Source organism: Monopterus albus, unplaced genomic scaffold (assembly GCF_001952655.1).
Source record: "Monopterus albus unplaced genomic scaffold, M_albus_1.0 scaffold86.1, whole genome shotgun sequence".
Lineage (NCBI taxonomy): Eukaryota > Metazoa > Chordata > Actinopteri > Synbranchiformes > Synbranchidae > Monopterus > Monopterus albus.
Window position 1 is genome coordinate 1455317 of NW_018127966.1, and position 23995 is coordinate 1479311.

Genomic DNA, 23995 nt, shown 5'->3' on the forward strand with positions numbered 1-23995 from the left:
AACCATATAGGCTAAATGATTGCATCCTGTTTAATGTAGGGCTGTAGTGTTATCATAAAAATAAAACAAGATACATACTTTTATTAATACAGATGTGAATAATAACCATGAAACTGAAATAATTAACTAGAAATATTTTAACTCAGCTCAATATTATGAAATGCTATTTCTGTTTGTAATGCTTCTATTTTATTCATATGAATATTTAGTTCATAATGTCTTTCATTTCAGCATTAGCTATTGAAACAAACAAATTGCAATATCATTAGCTTTTGAAACAATAGAGACAAACACTTGCTGCTCCACCTACTCATATTTTCCATTTGAGCTCAGCCACCTCCAGTTGTCAGTACTCAGTAATCCAAGCTTAAACTTGTCAACTATTTTTGTTTTCAGATTTGTGAATACATATCAACCTCTATGTCAGTAATGCAGTCCATATATATACACACAGATACACACACAAAGGCAACAGATTTTGGAATACTACTTTCAAAACTGTTTTAAACAACTAGTAGTGTGCAACGCATTAGGTATCAAATGCAAAACTTTGACTATGCCTTCATATACTGTATTTTAATTAATTGCCATTATAGCATTAAAATGTTATAAAGTTCATCAATTTCTATAGCTGTGCAACTATTAAGGCATTTCCTAAACACTGCAAACCTGAACACAGTTACAAACACAGTTTTTATGATGTAATATTAACCATAATTTATACTGGAAAGAACAAGTCTGCAAGGTTGTTTAAGCAACATCCTCACATTCACTCAGGTCCACACATCCACAATGAGATGGAGGCTGCTCAACCCATCTAGTTACTGTCGGTAACACAGTGGCTGCTCTGTGACTAATTTCAATTAATTGCTCTTACTGCACTGACTGGAAATTAAAATTAAAAGTAGGAAGAGTACACAGAGTTGATGTGCTGGTTGTGTCAAAGGCTTCTTTCTGGAAGTCTGGCATAGGTAGATTGGTTGTTGTCTCCTGTTGTCATTGGTACTGCAGGTAGCTCCTGAGCCTGTTGGGCAGGGGAAGGTGCGAGAGAAGGTGGAGTCTGTGACGGCCAACACAGTTCCTGATACACTGACGACACAGCTGGCTTAGCAGTCTTGGTGTAGCTATGAAAACGAGACAATGAAAAATGATTTAATATGGTTGTAGAATTAATGCATAATCTACTTCCCAAAAACCTGTGATCACGGATAAAGAGAAACACATCTAATTGCAGACATTTTAGTTGAACCTAATTTCAAAAACAGGAGCTCAGAGAGACATCCAAGATTGCATACAGAACCAAGCCACAAGTCAACATGTACCTTCATAGAGCAGTAGAAAGCCTTCAGTTAAACTGCTGGGTGGAGCCACGTCTACTGGCCTCTGAAAGTCTGTGTTCCTAGCGTTAATGTCAGCACCAAAGTCCAGCAGCAGCTTCACTACTGCCGTACAGTCTTTCTGTGCAGCTGCATGTAGGGGCGAATCCAGGGATTTGCCTTTTTGAACATTTGCACCTGTGTAAAATACAACTTAATTATCCATTCTAGTTACAGTCCAGAAAAATGTGATCACGTACTATTACTTCTGAATATCATAAATATGTGTTGTTCTTTATAACCCAGGAGTTGGTTTGTGTCTGTGTTAAAATGCCTGTTCAGGTGCTTATAAAATCCATTTTGCATGCATATGTTTTTGTGTTTGTCTGTGCACAGTAACTCTGTTTGTGTATGTGTGTGAATATGTTCATGCAGGATTTGTGCCTGTCTGTATGGAGATGTAAAGATCCACACTGTGCTGCGAGCTGACCTTCCCTCAGGAGTTTCCTGGCACACTCCAGCTCTTGACAGATGCAAGCTGTATAGAGCGCTGTGCCCAGGTGAGGAATGTCCATGTCCACATCTGCCCCCCAAGTCACCAGAGCCTCCACACAACCGTAATGACCTGGAAGTAATGGAGCATGAAGACAGTAATCAGTAAGTGACAATGTGGGATAATTCTCCAAGCTGTCTGCTCGGGTCATGTTAGGATTCTCTTTTAAAGCTGTTTTTCATAGTGCAGGTGTTAGAAAATGCTTTATAGCACAGGGAAGGACACAAATAGCGGCTGGTACACAAGATCAAGCTATAACTAGTAGAGCTGAAATGATACATTGTTTCATCAGAATCAGAATCAGCTTTACTGGCCAGGTGTGTTGGACATGAGGAATTTGACTCTGGTACAGTGGCTCTTCATGTTAAACAAAATAACAGATATTGAGTGGTAATGTCAGGATACTGAGTATCAGCAGCAAACAGATAAAAATTGGTACTGGTTGAGTGCAGAAAAAAATATTTTTGAACCTGACACTTAGGTAGGTAGGTAGCCTATAAATGTGCAATTAATTAAAACATTTGTATAAAACATCAATTGAAAACTACCTGAAGTATTAGTTGATGTGTTTTGTCATACAGTACAATATATGCAGAATAATTTGTCATAAAACACCTTTGCTGGTAGCTTCATGGATCGGTGAGGGATGGTACACAAGACTCTGGGGTTTTGCTCCATTTTCCAAAAGAATTTCAGTGCATGCCACACTTCCCACTGTACAGGCGTTGACCAGAGGGGTGACTCCATCAATTGTAGAAGCATTGACCTGTAAATGCATTTTCTTTTTATTATTATTATTATTAGGTTTTGTTTAACCATGTATATTGAGTAATAGCAGCAGCCTGGGGGAACAACAACTTAATAGCTCTACAGAAACTGTACTGGAGCTGGGGGAGCGGTACATTGCTCATTTGTTACCCCTGCCCAGACTTTCCAAACCATGGAAATTACATTTGACCTGTGCAGCCTAGCAACATTAAAGAGTCACAAGGCCAGTATGTGACTTACATTTGCTCCTGCATCAATGAGAGCTCTCGCACAAGCGACATGGTCTCCAAGACAGGCCTCATGAAGTGGTGTCACATGGTCTATAGTCAGAACATTCACACTGTGACCCTGGAAACAAAACCAAGCAGCCAGACACTTAGTGCTTTAATAGGCATTAAGCAGTACATGACCTTTGTCAGACTCTGTTGATTAATACTAGGAAATGCAAGAACATCAATAAGCTTATCTTCTTTTGTAAAACAGGCCCATCCTTCCCAGTTCTGGCTCTCAGTAATTGACAAACCGCAGTATAATGCACAGTCACATTAAAAAAATAGAGATGAATAAGCTTGCTAATTAAAATACAGACCCAACACAAGTCAAGCAAAGAACTAATAAAGCTCCATATAAAATGCTGTAATGATATCACTGCTTTGTCATAAGGTTGTCTGAGTTAAGAACGAGGCATTATGTAGGCTTTGTAACTGAAATGGATTGCTATCTTGAAAATGCAAGTAAAGGTAGAGATGGCAATTGCAATGCATCCCCAGTCAGCTTCTCTCTGGGAACATCATTTCTTAGTTGATGCTATTGATCAATAACTCTTTGAATGTCCCTCAAACAAACACTATATATCATGGTCACATATTGTATATACAGTATGTTTGTATGTATGTTCATATGTACAGTAAGCTGACACAAACAGCTTTTTGCATTTTATTTAACTATAGTATTTTTTTATTCATGGTCAGATGCTGAGTTTTAGCAATTTTGTACAGTAACAGCATGTTGTAGTATAGGTAGGCCTGTTCCTAAAAGCTTGGGCACCAGACAGGAGAATAATCATGAACCTGTCATTTGGAAATATATAATATATAAATTTTGTACAGTATAGGACAGACCCCATGTGTACAGATGCAAGTGACTCTCTTGAGGAGCTGTGTTCTCTTCACCTGTAAAATGAGGGTTCTCAGGGCCAGGAGGCGGCCTTGACTTGCAGCATCGTGGAGGGGTGAGCGGTCTGCCCAGGATCCTGTGACAAAAATAAAAATTTAATTCTTGTTTATTATTTACGTGATGCTCTAGAGCAGGGGTGGCCAATTCCAGTCCTCGAGGGCCACTGTCCTGCTTGGTTTCCAACTATCTTTGCCTGACCTGCTGCTGATTAGAATTGGTCACCCCTGCTCTAGAACCATTTAAAATTACCCACAAGATCATAATGAGAACCTTTACAGTACATTATATACACAAACATTCCACCTGCCCTGAAGTAAGAATGACAGGAAAGTACTGGTATATAGATGTGTGCAGAGAATGTTAAATGCATTTATTGTCTGACAGTTCAGTCACTTCAGTGCTTTACTTATAAACTTGGGGATGGGGTACATAAATAATGTTAACTGAATATAATAGAAAATATATGTACAGCTGAAACAGTGAAATTATTATACTTGGTATTTTTGTCTTATTGAATTTCAGTTTATTTACCATGTTTTATTATGTTATAATTCCTCTATTGATTAACCATTACAGCTGCTTAATGAAATCCCCACTACAAATCTGAACTTATCAACTCTCCATCCTCTTGATATGTTAATCAAATTGATGTATTACCTTTTCATGCCATGTTTTACCCTTCATCTAAAAATTAATGCAAGGCGCAGCATATTATTAATGCAACTAGCAGCGCTTGAAAAGACCTGATATATTCAACACATTCACACTTCATTCAAATTAATATAAATGTGAGAAGCTGGCTGTGGGCATTTTTAAATTTGGCAAAAAGGGGGAAAAAGTCACTTAACACACCTGAGTCAATGTCCATAACAACAGCTGATGCATTCCACACATTATCATCATCATTATCCCCTTCTTCCATTTTTATCACAAATTATAGATAATAACTAAATATTTTCATTTAAATTAATGCTATTTTATTCAGGCAGGCAATTTTTCTTGACTGACATTAATTTGAAATATGGGTATAAAAGACCAGCTAGAGACATCAAACAGATCTCTTAGAACAAGAAAGTCCATATCTACAGGACCGTGACTAACAGACTAAGCTTGGCTTATTAGTATTTTATGGAGCAGGTCCACTTTAAATTAAACATCCCCTTGAATGATAGCTACAGATTATCTTGTCGTCGTGTCTCTCTTCCCCAGAATATGGCTTCGGACCGCCTGTCTCTGAGAATGTGGAGTGTTGTTTTGGTTGCTGTTTGACTGTGAAAGGGTGCACTGCATAGCTAGAAATGGAAACTAGGGCAGGGTGGGGGTGGGGGTTATCGTGACTGTGTTCTATTAATACATTAGAGAAAAAGAGCTATCAGCCTGTTGTGTATTCATTTAATATTGAATGTACAGTTCAAGGTTTATAGGAAGCTATTAAGCTAATGAAAGAAAAATGGCTTATCATTCATATCTATAGTATGAATATGAATACATTTAATGGCTCTTATACACACTGGATTAGCAATGCAGTATTTATAGCTCATTGTAAACACGTGTATGTGTGTGTCAATGGAAGCTCTTTGTCTTAATTTTATGGGAAACTGTATTAATATTTTCTGTGTCTGACTTTATGTGCCTGTAGTCAAACATGTTTCTTGGTGTATAGTGTAAATACAGTTACACAGTGGCTACATTTTACACCAAAGTTTCATTCCAGGCACAAATATTTATGCTGCGAATTGTGCAGTCACTTACATTAAAGAAGCCAGCTTCAGGGAAGAAAAGACTCACCAAGGGTTTTTATGATGTTCTCAGTGTACTCACTGTGTTGTTGACCATAATCATAGAACTCTGCTGATATTCTGGCAGCTTCTTTACGGTTCCCACGAACAATGTAGAAGTATGTCAACAGGTTGAGAGAAATCTTAACAAAGAGCTTAAAGCAGAACAGTGCCAAGATGCTGAGGTAAACATTGGACAACTGGGTCGCAAAGGGCTTGTTGGTGAGTTCCCCTGCTGGAACTGACATTTCCTCTGGCATGTTATGGAAGAGCTCTGGTTATGATGAAGGCAGGATCAGATGCCACTCCAGAAAGCACAAGAGTAGCCTACTTTTTCCCCTCAGTGTACTGACTGGTTTGCTGGTCCAGACAAAGAACAGGCTGGGAAAAAATGGTCTGCAGCTGCTACTGTGCCTGAGAGCAACTACAGCAATGTTACAGTACAATGTGTGTGGGCGTGGGTGTGTATGGTCACAAGTTGTACAAAATTCAAGCTTACGTAGTGCTTGTTGCAGCCATAAAATGTGACATGAAAGGAATGTATGCATCCAAGTTAACCCATAATTCTAAATGAATGCAATTTAAAAATGCATTTTTGTGTGGATTTTTACTCATGATAACAAATTAATGTTTTTATATTAATTGTAATACGTGATTCTGTACAGATTAGATCAACACTGTTAAACACTGTTAAAAAATGTATTTGTGCCAAAATCTTAACCGTTTTAAAATCATATCATTAGCCTAAACTTGTGTAGGCCTAATTACCCAAGTTTTTAAAAGGTGGCACACAATGCTTACACATCTGTTTAATTAGAATTTTAACTACAGTATTGTTTTAAAATCATAAAGACTTTTTCAAGCTGTCAGTTGGTTTGTTCTCACACATTGATGGTCAGAATATCAGTAGCCCCTGCTTTCTTGAATATAATGAGCTCTTCTGCTGGCTTGTAACCCCATCTTTGTGTTATTATGGCTAGCTCACAATGTCAGTGATTGGTTGTGTTACTGTTCTATTGTGTGTTCGCATATTTGACAGCTTTACAATTCTAATAAAATGTTATAACGTTATAAAATTTTTCACTAGTCAAGCCAACATTTTACTCGCAAGATTAATCATAAATCTTGACTACAACCATTTACACATAGTCTGGGCTATTTTGAAAAAGAAAATGAACAACACGTTGATATTTGATGCTGAGATTTTGACAGGATACCTTCTCTTTCGAAGGAAGCGCCTCTGATAACCGCGCATGCGCAGACATTCCCCGGCACCTTTTCCGCAATCATGTAAACATTTATAACTACTTCCCGTTTTAATCTCTGCATGTTTCTGACCAACATCTATTCGTCAAATGAAGGGTTGTCTGGTGTTTTTGGGTGTTATAATCACCTTTTGCGCACTTGTCTCTCCTCTGTGTTGTCAAAATATGAGCTCGGGGCAGACTCGGACTAAGTTAAACGGCTCTGCATTTGATTTCGACTCGTTCAGGGAGCTGTTTCACCGCAGGTATGACGTCAACAGCGAGGAATTTAACCGTCGTCATCTCTATTTCCAGGTAAGAGTTACAGCAAGCGAGGAGACAGATACGTGAATAAAAAAACAGTTTACACGCTTTTCAAAACAGACGTCCCCTCTGTTCACGCCCATTCACGTCGATGAAGGACGTATGGAAGTGCACTGTTTACATATTAACGGTGTGATCCCCTCAATCTAGAAAACTGGCGTCCCATATGTCTTCTTAATATTGATTATAAAATTCTGGCTTCTATATTAGCTAAAAGAATTAAAGCTGTCCTAGACTCCGTTATTAGTGAAACTCAGTCAGGATTTATGCAGAACAGACATATATCTAACAATATTCGATTAGTATTAGACACCTTAGACTACTCTTATCTAATTAAAGATGAAAGCTTTATTCTCTTCCTCGACTTTTACAAGGCCTTTGATTCTCTCAACCACAACTTTATATTTTGATGTCTTGAAAAGTTCGGCTTTGGTCCTTTTTTTTGCAAGGCAATTAAAACAATGCTAATTGCTATACAACAATGCTAATTGCTCGATTAAATTAAAATATGGAACTACGCCTAGATTTGACTTAAAAAGGGGAATCAGACAAGGTTGTCCCATATCTCCTTACCTTTTTATACTGGCTACTCAACTCCTCACTGACCATCTAAAATCCAACAATCTCAAAGGAATTACAGTTGAAGACAGAGAGATTATAATAAGTCAACTGGCTGATGACACTACCTTATTCTTGAAGGACAGTTCCCAAATCTCTAAGGCCATTAATCTAATTAAAACTTTCTCGGAAGCATCTGGTCTCAAGCTTAACATTCAAAAATGCGAACTTCTCCCTATTAAGGACTGCAATCTAACTAATATCTCTGGAATACAAGTTAAAGACAGTGTTACATACTTAGGTGTTACTATATCCAAAAATCAAACTTTAAGATGTTCCCTCAACTTTGAGCCCATACTCAAGAATGTTAAGAAAAGATTTAATCAATGGCTTCAACGCGACCTCTCACTTTTAGGTAGAGCCTTACTCTCTAAAGCAGAAGGAATCTCTAGGTTAACATATGCAGCTCAATCCTTATTTTATACTTAAACCCGCAAATATTTAAATCAATTGATCAAACATTATTTAACTTTATGTGGAAAAATCGCATGTACTATGTTAAAAAATCTGTAATGATGAATACATATGGAAATGGTGGCCTTAACTTATTAGATTTTACCACCCTAAACAACACCTTTAAAATCAATTGGCTGAAATCTTATTTGAAATCTCCTTTATCTATCTGGTATATATTCCCTCACTGTGTTTTCTCTAAAATTGGTGGCTTAAAATTTACCTTGCTCTGTCAATACAATGTTAATAAAATCCCAGTAGTACTTTCCAATTTTCACAAACAAATGCTATTGTCATGGACCCTAGCCTATAAACACAACTTTTCCCCACACAAATGTTACATCTGGAACAACCAATATATAACTCATAAGAGTAAATCTCTATTTCTTTATAATTGGTTTGAAAATAATATCCTGTTGGTGAAACAGCTTTTAAATGACCAGGGTGTTCCTTTGACATTTGAAGAACTGAAAAATCGATTTAACTTTAGTCCTACACTAAAGGAATACTCATTGACTATTGGAGCGATTCCCTCTGGACTGCTGATGCTCTTCAAGAACCTGGACAATGATACGGATGACTCCTCTTTTCTATTGGATCCAGCCGACACGTTCATAGGGAAAACATGTTTCACCACTATAAGAAAGAAGAACAATCGAGCTATTCGGGCTATTTTTCAACAGGATGTAGTGTCTATGCCATATATTATATCATACTGGAATATTTTGGTTCCGGACATTTGCTGGGATAAAGTATGGTTATTGCCTTTTAAATATATGATCAGTAATAAAATAAGAGAGGTCTCCTTTAAGTTAATTCACAGATTTTACCCATCTGCTCATTATCTTACAAGATTTAATAGGTCTATTAATACATCGTGTGTTTTCTGTAATGCCTCGGAAGAAACTACTGTTCATTTATTTTGGGATTGTCCATTTTGCTATGATTTATGGCAGAATGTCTCTGTATTCATCACCTCCAAAATTCATTATCCCCTTGCTGTGAAATGGGAACATGTTTTATTTGGTCTGTATAACAATAATAGAAAGGAAAGTGACAAACTACATTTAATTAACTTTATTCTACTCATGGCAAAATTTTATATTCACAAATGCAAATTCTCTAAATCCAAACCCTTCTTCCCTGCCCTGTTATGCGAAATTAAAAATTATTTCTCCTCCATCCTGAAGAGCAAAAATAAAAAAGCTATCAAAATTTGTAATATATGTACTTCCCTGAATGTTTTTACTTAACTTAACCCATTAAGTCACCCCCGGCTTAAAGGTTTCATGTTCACATTGTCTGCTTCGATGTTGTTCTTGTTTTTATGTTCTTTATTTTATGCTATAGTCCTCTTGTTTCCGATCTATTTACTTATGTATAACTACCGTCATATGCCTTAATAAAGTATAGAAAAAAAAAACATATTAACGGTGTATTATGCGATTTATATCATTGAATGACGATGGGAGAAGTACTGAGACTAAGTAAAAACTGTAACGCCACAGTGTACAGTAACGATATTTCATTACAAGTTAAATTAAATCCAGCATTCAAAATAACATTGACACTTAGGGGTGTACCTGCCAGCCTATAAACAAAATGTCCTCTTGAATAGGGAAATATACTATAGATTAGATAAGTTTACTGTTAGGTCTTGTATAACCAGTATCTTATGGTGAGTAATGAGCTAATGTAAAACAAACTTCAAGTAAATATTGCTGTAGCCTATAACACACCTGGCTTTGTGAGTCTTCTATTAATCTCTGCATATAAGATGAGTCTTTGTTGAATTGACTTATGTTATATGGAGAGTTGTTTCACTTGATTATTTTTATTAATTACTTTGCCCTCAAAAAAGTTTTGTTATTATTATTATTATTAGTAGTAGTAGTAGTAGTGAAGCATTCACATTGTGTGCATTTGTTATTGCAGGACACTATGAAGCGGCACAAATACCTGAACTCATTTTCTGCAGCACCACACTCTGCAAAATATGGCATCAACCAGTTCTCAGATCTATCACAGAAGGAATTCAGGGGTAGGCTGAAGTTTTGTTGTCTCTTTTAAGTTTATATTCTGAGTTCTTTGTATTTTGAATCCCCTCAACAGCTGTGACAGCTGATGAGAATTTACTGTTTATCCAGACAGCTTCTTTATTTCTGAAGATGCTTTTTCAGGTGAAATATATTCACTCATTTTATATTTGTCTAGTGGGGTGTTTCACACGTTATCTCCTGGATGGCTGGGCTGAACCTGCAGTCACTGTATACAGTACATTAAATTGTATCTGTCTGCAGAGCTCTACCTGCGAGCAAGCACTGCCAGAGCTCCCTCTTTCTCTGGACTGAAGACAGAGGGGCTCCCAGCCAGATTTGACTGGAGGGACAAAGCAGTGGTGTCACCGGTCCAAAACCAACAAGCAGTAAGTTACACAAGTAGATGATAGATGTACTGTATAGGTAGGAATGCACTGCAGGTACAAAGACAGTTGGGTTACATCAAACATATTAAATGACGATGTTGGTCCTGAACAGGTTTATTGTTTGCTTTTCAGTTCTTATTAGGTATAAAGTTAATGATATCTCTGCTATGGGTTTTCCACAAAAACTGTTAAAATTTCAAAAATTACACTTACCTCTTCTCCCTTATAAAAATATTTTTAAAAAACAACTAGTAGACACATGACATCTTCACTGAAAGTCTGTTCTGGGTGTGTCTGCACAGCAGGCGTTAGCTTCCACATCACACGGATATCACAAAGTCACAATTGGCCCTGTATGTCTCAAAGAGATGTGCGCATTAGGGATGTAAATCGCCACGCTCATCACGATATGATCCTATATTGATTCTCTTTACCAGGGAGCTGATATTTGCCGATACTTCAAAATATGCCACAATGCGATTTCGATTTGATTCAAGGGCCTGCGATTGATAAAGTGATATTATATTCCTGTTTCACGCAGTTATATTTTTATTACCTAAATTGTAACAGAAGTGTAATTCTAAAAATCTATTGAGATCCTTTGTTCACTTTCAGGTGTGATTTAAATACAAATAAGGACCAGTGGTGACCTTCCAATTCAACAAACATGTTTGAGATACAAAGTATTTACACTGCAGTTGGAGTTTTGTTTAAAACTTAATATTCACACTTACTGTTGTGTGTGTCATTTTTAATCCAGAATACATACCCACGACTTGTATTTTTCTTGGCTGCTACAGGTTAAGGCCAGTTCTCCTAGAAATCATCACTTACACCTCTGACGCAACAGATAAATCTCTAATTTAATCTATGACTGAGAGATGTGTGTGAGACACGTGTCACCCCTGGACCCTGGTTTTCTGCACTTCACGTTTCTTCTCTCTGGTGCATTTAACAAAGCATAACCCCCACAGACTGTTTATCCGGTCACTGTCCTGCTGACAGACAGACAGCTGTTCTGATGACAGCGACACTGCACTGAGGTCTGAGTCATTGTGGACTGAACAGATCTAATGCTTCAGTAGCTTATGCGCTGCTCACGTCTCACTTTTAGTGTGAATTCCCAGTCACTGAATGTCAGCAGCACCACCTGGCACTTGTTGTCTAGTTTGAAAAGAACACAAAAAAACCCTTCCCCCTTCAATAGATAAATCTTAAAAGAGTTTTCTAGTGTCTGACTCGGTGCATGTATTATTCTGTGCAGTAAAGGTCGAACATGAAGTAGCCATAAGCAAAATGCATGTTTAATAATGGTTAAGCAAAAGCAAAAGAGAAAATGACAAAGTGAGCCATAAAGTGTACTTTGCTCAGAGAGCAGAGTGAACCTAGGGACACCAAGAGGGAGGGAGTGTTAGTGAGATGGAGCTGCTGCTTGTCCTCACTCAGGGTTCACTCTCTGCTCTTTTTGTCCTATATCTTTAGTCAGTCAGGTTGCCGTTGGGGATGATATTTTTACTATAAAACTGTTTTCCTAAGGGAGAGACATAGCCCACACAGTAAAAGCCAGCAGAATAACTTTAACTCTCATGAATTCAGGTAAGGCTTACCACTCTAGGGAGATTCAGTACATGACACACTCACCTACCGCTCTGCTCTGCAGCGGTTTTTCTGCCCAGACTTCTGGCTTTGTCAGTGGACTTGCTTGGGCTGATCTTCCCCAACAGACTGATAGATATATAAACAGAAAATAAAATGTAGTACCATGCACAAAGACACAAAGTATCAAGTCACTCACTGCTCATAAATGTTTCTTGATTCAGTTTTCCCTTATCTTCATTCCACTTTTATGACTCAAGCACATTTCATTGCTTTAAACGAGAAACAGATGGTCCTAATATTTTGTATACTCAGCACATACTTATCTCCAGTCCAAGCAATAATGACTGATTTTGGTTCACTATTGATTTTAAGCCATGGAACCATATTGGGCAACAAAATATTGGATTCTTACACGGAGAGCTTGTGCTTTCATTATATTCATGGGGATTTATGCTGAGCAAGTGAACAGAGATAGTCTGATGTTGTTTGGAGGATGAGATTGCTTTTGCAAATGTTGCACAGGAAAATGCCCTCTCCTACATGACATAATGAAATACTGTTTTCACTCTCCCAAACAAAAAAAAAAGTGGTTTTGGGAAAGCAGTCTACTGTATATCAGATATGAAGAGTACTGTAAGAGCAACTTGTGGAATCTAAATATCTTAAAGCATCCCCAGGCTTAAAGTTTGAGTAAATTAATTGAAGCAGAAATTGATTTTCCTCAAGACACAGTACACCTGTGTTGTTTCTGTCAGTAGATGGCAGCAGAAAACAATTAGTCACAGTTCAGTCCGACTGACCAGATCAGCTCACCTTATAACTGCGTACAGCAAATACACTCTGGAGATTTCTGGTCAGAGAGCCTTTAAAATTATGGTTTCAAATGCCATCAAATTCAAACATGATGTATTTTGGAACAGATGTTTTAAGTTTTATTTGTATTTTGTTCTCTATACAAACCACTTTGGGATTTAAAAATTGTCGTTTGCAGACTGGTGGAGAGCTCTTTAAAGATGTATCATGGCAGTGGTTTGACCAGCAGGGGTGCATTGGGGCAGAGACCAGTGTTTATCAGGATAAACTATTTTTCACTAAAGTGTCCTTGAGTGAAACGTAGCAAAACAACAATGTTTTTCCCTTCTGGGGACTAAAATATGTGATGGAATTCTTAATTTGGATCCAGACCTAAATAATGTTTCAGCATTCCTTTGCTGTTAGATTTTTCTCATTATTATAATTTTACTTTTGCAGTGTGGGAGTTGCTGGGCATTTAGTGTGGTTGGTGCCATGCAGTCCGTCCATGCTATAGAAGGCTCCACGCTAGAGCGACTCAGTGTGCAGCAGGTTCTGGACTGCTCTTATAAAAATGAAGGCTGCAATGGAGGCTCCACATTACAGGCTTTGGATTGGTTAAAACAGGTATACGTTGATATTTTTACCTAATTTGATGGCTCTAACATTTTAACAAATGAGGTCGAATAAACCTTAAAATATCGTACTTGACATGTCCCAGAGATGGACCTCAAGTAAGTGTTTTGAAAGAGGAGACCTGTGTGAAGATACAGGATTATCCATGCTGTTTTAAATTTAAGCTTTTGGTAATAAGGTAATGGAGTCATGTATTTTTTATTACAGAGACATGTAGTGGCAGTAAGCAAAATGAGATTTGTGTTCTCTAGTCAAACATTACAATTAGAAAACTGCTGTACCAGAATCTCTCATAAACAAGATGAATGGATATTCCGTGTACTTCCTTTCTAGACCAGAGTGAAACTGGTGCTCGAGTCAGAGTACTCCTACAAGGCCAAGACAGGAATCTGCCATTATTTCTCCCAGTCACATGGTGGTGTTGCACTGAAGAACTTCACAGCGCATGACTTTGGGTAAAAGACACCTTTTTGCCTGCTGTTGCAATAATGAGTAAAACAACACTGTATTGGGGTAAAATCACATTGAATTTGCATGAGTTTTTCTTATAAAGTATCAAGGACACAGGAGAGAGGAGGAAGTGTTGGTCTTGCACAGTGACATACCAGATTGTGTCAACACATGCATGGATTACTCAGGAGCACAGAGTTTCTTGACTCTGGTCCAGATATTTAGGCCCAAAAGGTTACCTTGGGTTAAAACAAATATGATCCTCTTTATTTAACCCGCCTGTTATGTTCATTTCTCAGGAACAGCAGTGATGTTCCTGGGTTAATTTTACCATTATTAACCATTTCAATCACTATTTAGTGCAATGGTGTTCTTTACCTCTCACAGATTATGGTTCAATGAGGATAATGCACTAATTTTTCATAAAAATGCCTGTTAAAACTTTTTTTAATGTACATTGGAAAGACCTACATATAAAATGCATTGTTATTTCTGTTCAGGGTCAAATTGACCCAAACAATATTTTTGTAATATAAACATGCAGGGGGAGGTTGTAAATATGTGAAATGAACCATTTTCATTTTACATGTTGATTACACCTATTAAGCCAAGCTGAGGTTTCATACCAATAAAATACTTTTAACTGTTGTTTTTAGATTTTGAACTTTACAATGGGTCACATTGACCCATTGTAAAGCATAACAGGAGAGCCATGACTCACAGTGCATATGTAATACCTAATATGTTTTTTATTAGCACAACATTGTTATATTGCTATCATATCTATCATCAGGACTCCCTGTCAGAATTTATGCTGTTTTCATTTTGCTGGAGTAGTTAACAGGCAGAATAGTTACATTTTCCAACCGGATATTAAATGTTCTTATGTCTGTGAATTCTTTTGTATATTTCATTTGCATTGGATATAACTTTTCAGATATAGGATTTGCCAGTGTAATGCTAATTTTCATACTAAATGTCAGTGTCATGCTACTTTCTCTTTATTTCAACAATCCACTGATCCAGTACAAGCATTTGCCTTTTGACCTGCCCCTGTCTTCAAAAAGATTGGAGTGCTGGGTCACTGAGTACATCAAACAGTTGGAATTGGACACATCCACAGGATGGAGGCTCAGGGTTCATGGTTAAGTCTTAACCTTTGGTTGAATGGGATCATAAGCCACGTCTGTACCACAGCATAGCAAAAGAAAAGCATGATTAAACAGTTGAACAAAGCCAAGATCTGACCTCATTGTGAATGAGCAGCAAAATATTTTAATGGATGTAATTTTAGCCCAGACTTGGACTGCATGACCCCTCCATATGTCATGAGCTGGGAGAGAAGGGCAACACAGTTGCCCCCATTGGGAATCATGTGGTGGAAGGACAAGATGGCAGAGTGTGCTAGAAGGAGAATGATGAAACTATCAATTTCATGAGTAACAAAATGTGCTGTAGTTGGTCAGACAGCGATGCACTGATTGGATGAATGAGAGGAGGAGGCGGCGAGCAGAGAGGCAAGTGGTGGTAAAATTGCAAAAATAGTCCCTGTGAAACACTGAACTTAAGTTAACATCCTCCATATCTTATTTAATGGGTGTATTTTAATACATTTTCCAACCCCTGACTTTAGAGTCTAATTCACCTGATAATGCCTCAAAAAGCAGCGTCATCACATGGTCAAACATGCAAACATTATTCTGTTGTTTAGTGGCCAGGAGAAGGCCATGATGGGTCAGCTGGTGGAGTGTGGTCCTCTGGTTGCTCTTGTGGATGCTGTCAGCTGGCAAGATTACCTGGGTGGAATTATCCAGCACCACTGCTCCAGCCACTGGTCGAACCATGCTGTCCTGGTTGTTGGATACGACACCACTGGTACAGTATATACCACCACCACACAGACATGAGGAGGAATCATAATTCAAGACAAAGAGGGATTTTATATTTTATTTGAGCTATCATTTAAACACGTTGAAACCCTAGGGCACGTGAAAGTAAAGCACCAGATTTTTAGGTAAAAATATTCCAGTCTTAATCAGCCTTAATCACAAACAGAGCTAATTAAGTGCTAAAACAACACATGAGTTCTAAAATTATAACTTTCTTATATCAAGGGAAACATCTACTAGCAGGGCAAGATAGTTTTTAGTGATAATTGAGGTGTTTTCATTTTCTAATTTACTCAGTGTAGTAAGGTGTTTTCCTCAAGAGCTATAAGTGAATTGGAAACATGTCATTGTCTCACATCACAGCTGAAACATTTCTGTAGTTTTCAGAAGAATAAGAACTGAAAGCAGAACATGAGTGTCAATTATTACTATTTTTGTAGTAGTTTGTAGAGTAGATTTTTTTTTGCATTTTAGTATTCCACCTTTTGCCTTGAGCTGTCCTGGGTACTCTCTGATCCAGGACAATCTTTTATGTACACTTCATGTCATGTCAAGATTTCACAGTATTGAAATTCTGGTTATTTAGACCATTAACCTTTTACCTCTTTGTGTTTAGAATACTTTGAAGATGCACAGTTAAATATTACTATCGATATATGCTCTTAGTGTTTGTTTCTTGACATTTTATAATTCATGCATAGAAATATTTTATATTTCTCTTCATTAATTATTTCACATACAGTACACTTGTGTTTTGTGGGTATTACACAAGGATAGGAGTGATTATGTAAGGGCTTAAAGTGGTTGCAGCTGCAGTACACACACACACACACACACACACACCTAGTGCTCCATTACCCTGTAAATAATTCAATGTTGAAATGTATGCTGTCTGTCTTAGGGGATATTCCATATTGGATTGTGCAGAACTCCTGGGGAACCTCATGGGGGAATGAAGGTTATGTTTATATAAAAATTGGGGACAGTGTTTGTGGTATGTATGATCTCTACCTTTTGTCATATTCTGTTTATATGTCCTTTTAGTTTGGTGTCTGCAAGTTAAGGGATTAACACATCTTTAATTTTATCTCCCAGGTATTGCAGATTCTGTGGCAGCAGTTTTTCTTTGATAACATTCGATATTACATATAACATCCATGAGTGACTGTGTGTATGTTCAGTGCTGCATCAGTTTAAAGTGTTACCTTAATATTTTTATTGAAATGCCACCATCTCACATCACTAAGACAAAATAAATCATTTCATATGCTGGTTGATAGCACAGCAATTAACACCATCACTCTACAGTAAAACTAAATAAGAGTACATGCATGGTACAAAATATATATCTTATTAAATACATAAGGTAGATACATGTTACAGAGCTACAGTAGTAATATTATGGCTAATATTACTCACAACTATTGATACAGAGATCACATTAATTACTGCATAAATATATAAAATTAAGAAAATACAGAACCTCTTAATAGCTACATTAACATTATGTTCAAATGTTGGTTTATATTTTATATTTTTATGCAAAATGCTCTATTTTAGATGCTGACATTGATTGTTCATACAGAGGTTTGCACCTAAGCCATATCACAATAGTCTGAAATGTCTCCCTCTCTGACACCTTCCCTGTGCTGTTGTGAAAAATGATGTTTGTAAAACACTAATTTTCACCACCAGTTTGATCACTGCTTTCAGCGATCCATCCATGTTCAGGTCAGTCACAGTGAATTTGCATAGTTTAATAAAAAAAACAAAAAACATCTAAGCAAATCTTATCAGGGAGCCGTCTGCTATAAGTTAGGATTAGACATTAGAGCAACCTAGCCTAAGGTGATTATTTAAGGGTCAGACACTGCATCACAGGTTGTGCATACTGATATAACTAAAAATGCTGTTTATTTTTTTTTCTAGCTTAATTATAGAATATTTGGTATACTTTACTGTCACAGTGAAAATGTTTTTGAAATTTTTTTTTGTACTTCGCTTGCTAAACAATAAAATGTACACATTTTGTAATTTTGTACACTTGCTATTTATCTGTATTTACATGTAAAAATCTTTGTACTAAATTGTCCTCTGTCTCATGTCCTTCTTCTCCCCTCTTTCAACTGAAAACCATCAAGTTAAGATTCTATTTGCTCCAAAATAATCATATTTTGGCTGTTTCCTTCTTGTAGTATTTGATAATTTTCTGCTAAAAGGGAATGTAATGACTGCTGTTGTTATTTTCTTGCAAAAGAATTTCAGTGTATGTACTTTCTCAGGCTCACCAACCTGAGAAAGCATATCACAGGACTGAAATCCTCTCATCTTCTCAACAAAATGCACAACTCTTAGCATGTTTTGATGGTCACCAATTTACCTGTGCCCCTGTCACTTGAACTTTTCCACTGTGCAAATGATCCACTGTTGTGAGGTCTCTTACAATGATAGAAAGGGAGCCGAGATAGACAACTGAGACGCCCCCTAGTCTGAGTCTTCACTGGTGCAGTAGGAGCTGTCCCAGCACTCGGCCATGTAGGGGAAAGTGTGAACACTGGGGTTCAGCTTGGGCACCCAGTGGCGAGGCACCAGGAATGTTGCCAGATTGAACAGATCCACAAACACTTTGTAGCGGTCACTAAAGGGAAAGAAAATTATAGATTAAATATTTAACGCATGTAGTCTTACAACGTAATTGAGCATCTGTTACAAATTGAACTTTCTGAAGGACAAAAGCTGGGTTGAACTGGATGCTGCTCCTTCAAAATGAACTTTAAATATAGTTTCTGCATGTCTGGATGAAGTGACCATATGGCAGGTTAATTTAGATAAGCACAGAGTAGCACCATTCTGTGCTTATCTAAATGAACTTGGAAGTGTTTAACATACTTGCAGTGTAAAGTGTTTAATCAGGAAGTTCACATTTACAGCATACGATACCTGACAGTAGATCTCAGGTATTGGTAGCCAGATGAGCCCCCTGTGCCAGCTTTGCTGCCAATCATACGATGCACCATGCATACATGATTGTCTGAAACAAAAGACAGAAATATTCATTGTGATGTGAGTGATTGTTTTGGCTCTGCATGTTTCATTTGAGCCATAACTTGTGTGGATGTAAGTGAGACGTGGATCACTGAAAAATTTATTTCATAGGAATAGTTTGTTGGATGGATCAGAAAGTGTGGAGGATACTATGAGAGTCTTCTGCCTCTGAGGTTGTGAACTAACTTTAGTTCTGCAAACTCTCCTCTTAGTTCAGCTCTGCCTCTGGGCAAAGTATCACAGCATTGGTTTCCTGTAGAAATTAGCCTTTTTTTGGCTAGTAAGCATATGCAGCAACTGACAGAGATGTTACATCACTTACATCTCCATTTTGTCATGAGGGTGTCAATATCCATGAGGGATGTGAGCAGCTGGAAAGGAACCTGGAACCTTGGCTCTTCCCTAAAGGCAGGAGAGGATTTGAGAATATTTTTTTTTTTACAAAAGATAAAGTGACGCATGAAAATCTTTCTGGTTGGTGTCGACGGCAGTTGTGAAACGACTATCACTTGTTCAGTATCCACAATGCAGTTAACATCTTAAACCCAGCAGTGTCACATTAATTATCACCATACATTGAATGTTACATGACTGACTCTCAGGAAGCCTTAACGAGTCTCGCTTGATGCTGTGTTTTGGCCACACAAGCCTGGTTTCCACACATTTTGGTAAATTGGACAAAGACGATCTGATATAACATGAAACAAACGTCCTCAAGACCACACAGAGTCCAGCTGTTGGTGTTTAACAACTGCTAGAGTTCACATGACCTGGATTGCTGACAGGGTTTTTAAAAAAGGGATGTGATATGGAAATTTTGGGTCAGAGGAATGAATGAGTACACCTGTCTTAAGAACTAGCACAGGGCACGATGTTAAAACTCCAACTGCCCCCATGAAGCTGTGGTCAACAGACTGTGTATACTGTGCAGCTCTCTAGTGTAGAAGCATATAAATGTAAGAATCTGAAGGAAACCTCACGCAGGTGCACTTTGTCAGCAGAGTTTGACTAGATGAAGATGGAGGCAAATTACATACCTGTAGAAGTAAATCATCAGAGCACCTTGCAGGGCCTTGTAAGAGAGCCGCCTCTCACCTACTTAGCAAAATGGAAACAATATTAAGTAATTCTGTTTAGAGCCTAAATGTTAAAATTCAAACATAACCCATAGAACTCACACAGTGGTGAGTCAAATGTACATCACAAACAGAACCTGCTGTATGTGAAGCAATGGCAAACAGGGTTATGACATTTGATAAATTTTTAATTTGTTAAATGCACTCACCTTTGCTAAGGAGATGGTCATGACGCTTTTCATCAAACAGAGAGCTGTAGAGCTCTTTCTGTTTGACCAGCTCTACCATCATTTCCTCCTTCTCCTCGGAATCTGGCATTTTCTTTAAAAAAAAAAAAAAGCCATAAATAAAAATAGTCTCCTGTCAATCATCTGTGCACTCCAGGGAAAGCACAAAAAAAAAAAATTTTTGTTCTGAAAGCTGGAGCCATCTCTTACCTCAATTTCCTCCCTCTCCTGATTCAGCCCATCAAATATATTGATTTCCAGCCTTTCCCAGAAATTGAATCCATCCACCTCCAAGCCAGGAGTTCGCTCCAGCCACCCCTGAGAAGAACAGCCCATTTATACATTGTTGTCACATTTATACTATGTTCTGTTTATCCAGAGCAAGATAAAGCAAACAGAGTGTTGTCTTCTCTGTTTAACTTGTGACTTAAAAATGTATGCCCACGTGCAGGTGGGTGGTGGATGTACCTCGACTAGCTTTAAGAGTGTCGGTTCCTGTTCAGAGGAGAGCAGCATCTCACTGTCGTGACCACTGAAATTGTCCTTGTAATGGCATCTGTTGTATGGAACCCTGAGGTTTTCCGGGACCCCAATTTTATTCTCCAAGAGCCGGAACTGAAGGCTTTGGAAGCCAGAAGCTGCAGATAGGTATTCCCTACATACACACACAGACACACACACACACACACACACACGTAAACTGGACTTTGCACACAGTACAGACAGTGCATCTCATAAGTTTTTTTTATAGCTGAAATAGAGATGCCTAAAAGTTATTTATGAGCTCACCTAAAGTCAAAAAAGTCCAAAGCTGTCATTGTTTCCAAAACTGCAAACTGGTCAACCAACAGTTTGAAAATCGTTACAGTCCTGTGGATGCGAGTGTTCACTTTGAGCATGTTGCGTTCATCTCGAACCTTGACGAAGAAGCAGAATGTTCAAGGTAGTAATTGTTAATCCTAGTAAAGCTTGTAAGTACATATTCTAACACACACACACACAAAATAAAAAATAAGTTTAATGACCAGAAGGTTTGTGTCCCTATTTCATCGATAATGTGTTTCTTCCGGGGAAAACAAATAATTACAACTACCTTTAATTTTAATCTAGAACATCACCATCCCTGCCTAAACTCCAGAAATAGGCTGAATAAGACATAAAACTCCTGAGAAATAGAAGCTGAAAAATGTAGAAAAAAATCAACTGGACTTGGTTTTAGATAGAAGACGTTTCACCTCTCATCCAAGAGGCTTCATCGGTTCTGTTCAACTGTCCTTTGATGGCCAACAATGTCCCCTAACAACTGAGTCATTATAGCCCGGTATCGGTGAGCGTCGTTACCTGTCTTTCAACCCTCACCTGTGCCCCGATGCCTATTGTCCTGGTGTGAATTAGTGTGATCCTGGAGAGGATCCGGACATCACCGTCCTCAAAAGAATGTCCTTTGTCCTTTGCTGACTCTGGTCCACTGGAGTTGGCCCTCCTGTGTTGGGCCATGCGTTTGTGCAGCGACTGCTTAGTTTCACCAATGTACAAGTCGTTATACTCCAGACTACATTTAATTGCATACACCACATCACTCTGTGTTGAAATCTGTGTCTGTTGTGTGTTGGAATCGCAACATATCAGTCATTAGGGGACATTGTTGGCCATCAAAGGACTGAAACACCACCAATGGGGATAAATATCTTCGGCTCAATACCAGTTGAACAGAACTGTTGAAGCCTCTTGGATGAAAGGTGAAACATCTTCTATCTAAAACCAAGTCCAGTTGATTTTTTTAACGTTTTTCAGCTTACTATGACCTGGATGACTGAGAATCTGCACGGACCTATTAAATAGAGCTTTCTCTTTTAACAGAAGAGATCTGCTGTATTCCCTATTCCTGAATCATATCTAAGAGAAGATACACTACACAATGTTTCTTGAACGCTGTCCATTACCTCCCCTCCTCTGCCACTGGACCATACCCCACCACAGAACATAAAAAGACTACCCCTGCTGTTTGCACAAACTCAATACATTCCCCCTTTTTGTCATATTATATGTGAATCTGCTGCTGACTGTTTTTTTAACATCATATCTGCTGCTGTTGGTCATTTGCACTGCTGTCCATGGACATTTCATAAGCTATTATGCAATGCCCCTGGTGATGCTGACCACCTGACAATGTTCTTGTTATTATTTATACTGATGTCACTGTTTGCACATGGCTTTGAGTTTCATCATAGCCTATTTAGTTTATCCTTATTACTTATTAATCACTTTTCATTTTCTATTTATTCTGTGTTTATTCTACTTTTATTCTTTTTACTATTTTAGTTTCTTAAATGGTATGAGCATTCAACATTAGGTGAGAGAGACACAGTATTTCGATTTTTCTGTATGTCCTGCACATATAGTGAATTGACAATAAAAATCTTTGATCATATTCATTCATGCAAATTTACAGTCTTAAATGTGCATTATTAGATCCCTCAGAAATGTGACTTACGTGTTCGTTGGTGAAGATTTCTCGCACGGAATCAATTTCAAATAAAATCTGTTTGAACCACAGTTCGTAGGCTGGGCGAAAACAAAAGTTAAAAAATCTAAACATTTCATTGTAATATTACAAGGTAAACAAAGAAATTAGAATTTTTAAACAAGTCAGAATCTGCTTCTTGGAAGATAGCTTTTGTTTTTTTATGTTACTTTTTATCCCAGGAGAGCCATTTCCATTATTTTAAATTAATTACTAAATTCAAAGATTCAAATATAAAAACAAACACAAAAACACATGTAAAATTGATTGCAAACTAATTCAATTACCCACTTATTCACTAAAATACAAGGTTAAAACAACAATTTCATTTTTGCAAGACCAGTAATAAAAAAAGTTACTCCTAAATTCTACAAAGCTTGTTTTACCTTGATGGGTGACAATAAAAAGGTGCTCGTCATGGATCTTGTTACCCTTTAGTTCACTCTGTAACACCTGCGCTGACAGTACTTTGTTGAGCTGAGGTTTGGAAAAAAGAAATTGCTTAACATAAAAAAATTTAAATTCCATGATGTATTTTTCATAAAAAAGTGACGCACAAACACCGATTCATATGATAGGTTGTTTTTTGTTGTTTTTTTTACCTGCAGGTAGTCTCCATAGATGATTCCTCCTTTACTGGCCTTGTTAACCCCTGCCTGAGAAGCATCCTCATCTTCTGTTTTGGGAAGCTTGTTTTTAAATAACCTGTGGTGTGAAAACAGAAAGCTTTTTGTTACAGTGTTTTCCCAGAATTAAATCACGCTGAGCACTTAAAGTGATACAAGTGTTACAGAGTTGCACTGGAGTATGCAAAAAAGGAAACAAGCATTGAAAATAGAGAAGGCAAATTCCTTCAGAGCGCTATTTTAGGTGCAGTGGCGGTTTGAACATACAGATGCTTCTTCTCAAAGTACGGACATCCACTCATGACTCGTCCAAATCGGTTGCAGCAAAGCTGTTTGACTGTTTACTTAGACTGCTTTCAATGCAATCCAGATTTTTAAAGAGTCACCTCATCCAATCACTCATGAGGACACAGTCACCATCCGGCCCGCCTCAGTTTCCCCCATGGAGCCCCCATTGTTTACCTTGTCCTGGAACC

At 37.7% G+C, this 23995-nt stretch overlaps 4 protein-coding genes across 5 annotated transcripts; 2 read left to right on the forward strand and 2 right to left on the reverse strand.

Annotated features, from left to right (window-relative positions):
* Positions 1–152: 152 nt before the first annotated feature.
* Positions 153–6213, reverse strand: asb5a (ankyrin repeat and SOCS box containing 5a). 2 transcript variants are annotated; one of them, XM_020607456.1, is made up of 7 exons: positions 5602–6213; positions 3810–3889; positions 2878–2985; positions 2485–2635; positions 1807–1941; positions 1323–1514; positions 153–1124 (listed from the first exon to the last, which is right to left on the reverse strand). In XM_020607456.1, exons 1-7 carry the CDS (start codon positions 5849–5851, stop codon positions 997–999), a joined length of 1044 nt encoding a protein of 347 aa, XP_020463112.1. In that variant the 5' UTR covers positions 5852–6213; the 3' UTR covers positions 153–996. The 2 variants fall into 2 exon arrangements, with proteins under 2 accessions (XP_020463112.1, XP_020463113.1); XM_020607457.1 differs by having other exon boundaries at positions 5635–6210.
* Positions 6214–6752: 539 nt separating this feature from the next.
* On the forward strand, positions 6753–18056 carry ctso (cathepsin O). Its single transcript, XM_020607458.1, has 8 exons — positions 6753–7150; positions 10166–10271; positions 10531–10655; positions 13506–13673; positions 14016–14137; positions 15844–16007; positions 16923–17015; positions 17117–18056. Exons 1-8 carry the CDS (start codon positions 6947–6949, stop codon positions 17149–17151), a joined length of 1017 nt encoding a protein of 338 aa, XP_020463114.1. The 5' UTR covers positions 6753–6946; the 3' UTR covers positions 17152–18056.
* Positions 7207–9604, forward strand: LOC109964271 (uncharacterized). The gene is made up of 2 exons (XM_020607455.1): positions 7207–7533; positions 8460–9604. Exons 1-2 carry the CDS (start codon positions 7499–7501, stop codon positions 9481–9483), a joined length of 1059 nt encoding a protein of 352 aa, XP_020463111.1. The 5' UTR covers positions 7207–7498; the 3' UTR covers positions 9484–9604.
* A 303-nt stretch (positions 18057–18359) lies between the features above and the next one.
* On the reverse strand, positions 18360–23821 carry tdo2a (tryptophan 2,3-dioxygenase a). The gene is made up of 12 exons (XM_020607510.1): positions 23787–23821; positions 23496–23598; positions 23280–23370; positions 22864–22934; positions 21159–21286; positions 20838–21024; positions 20580–20687; positions 20352–20463; positions 20104–20161; positions 19389–19468; positions 18962–19052; positions 18360–18659 (listed from the first exon to the last, which is right to left on the reverse strand). The coding sequence occupies exons 1-12, from the start codon at positions 23819–23821 to the stop codon at positions 18506–18508; spliced, it is 1218 nt and encodes a 405-aa protein (XP_020463166.1). The 3' UTR covers positions 18360–18505.
* Positions 23822–23995: the final 174 nt, after the last annotated feature.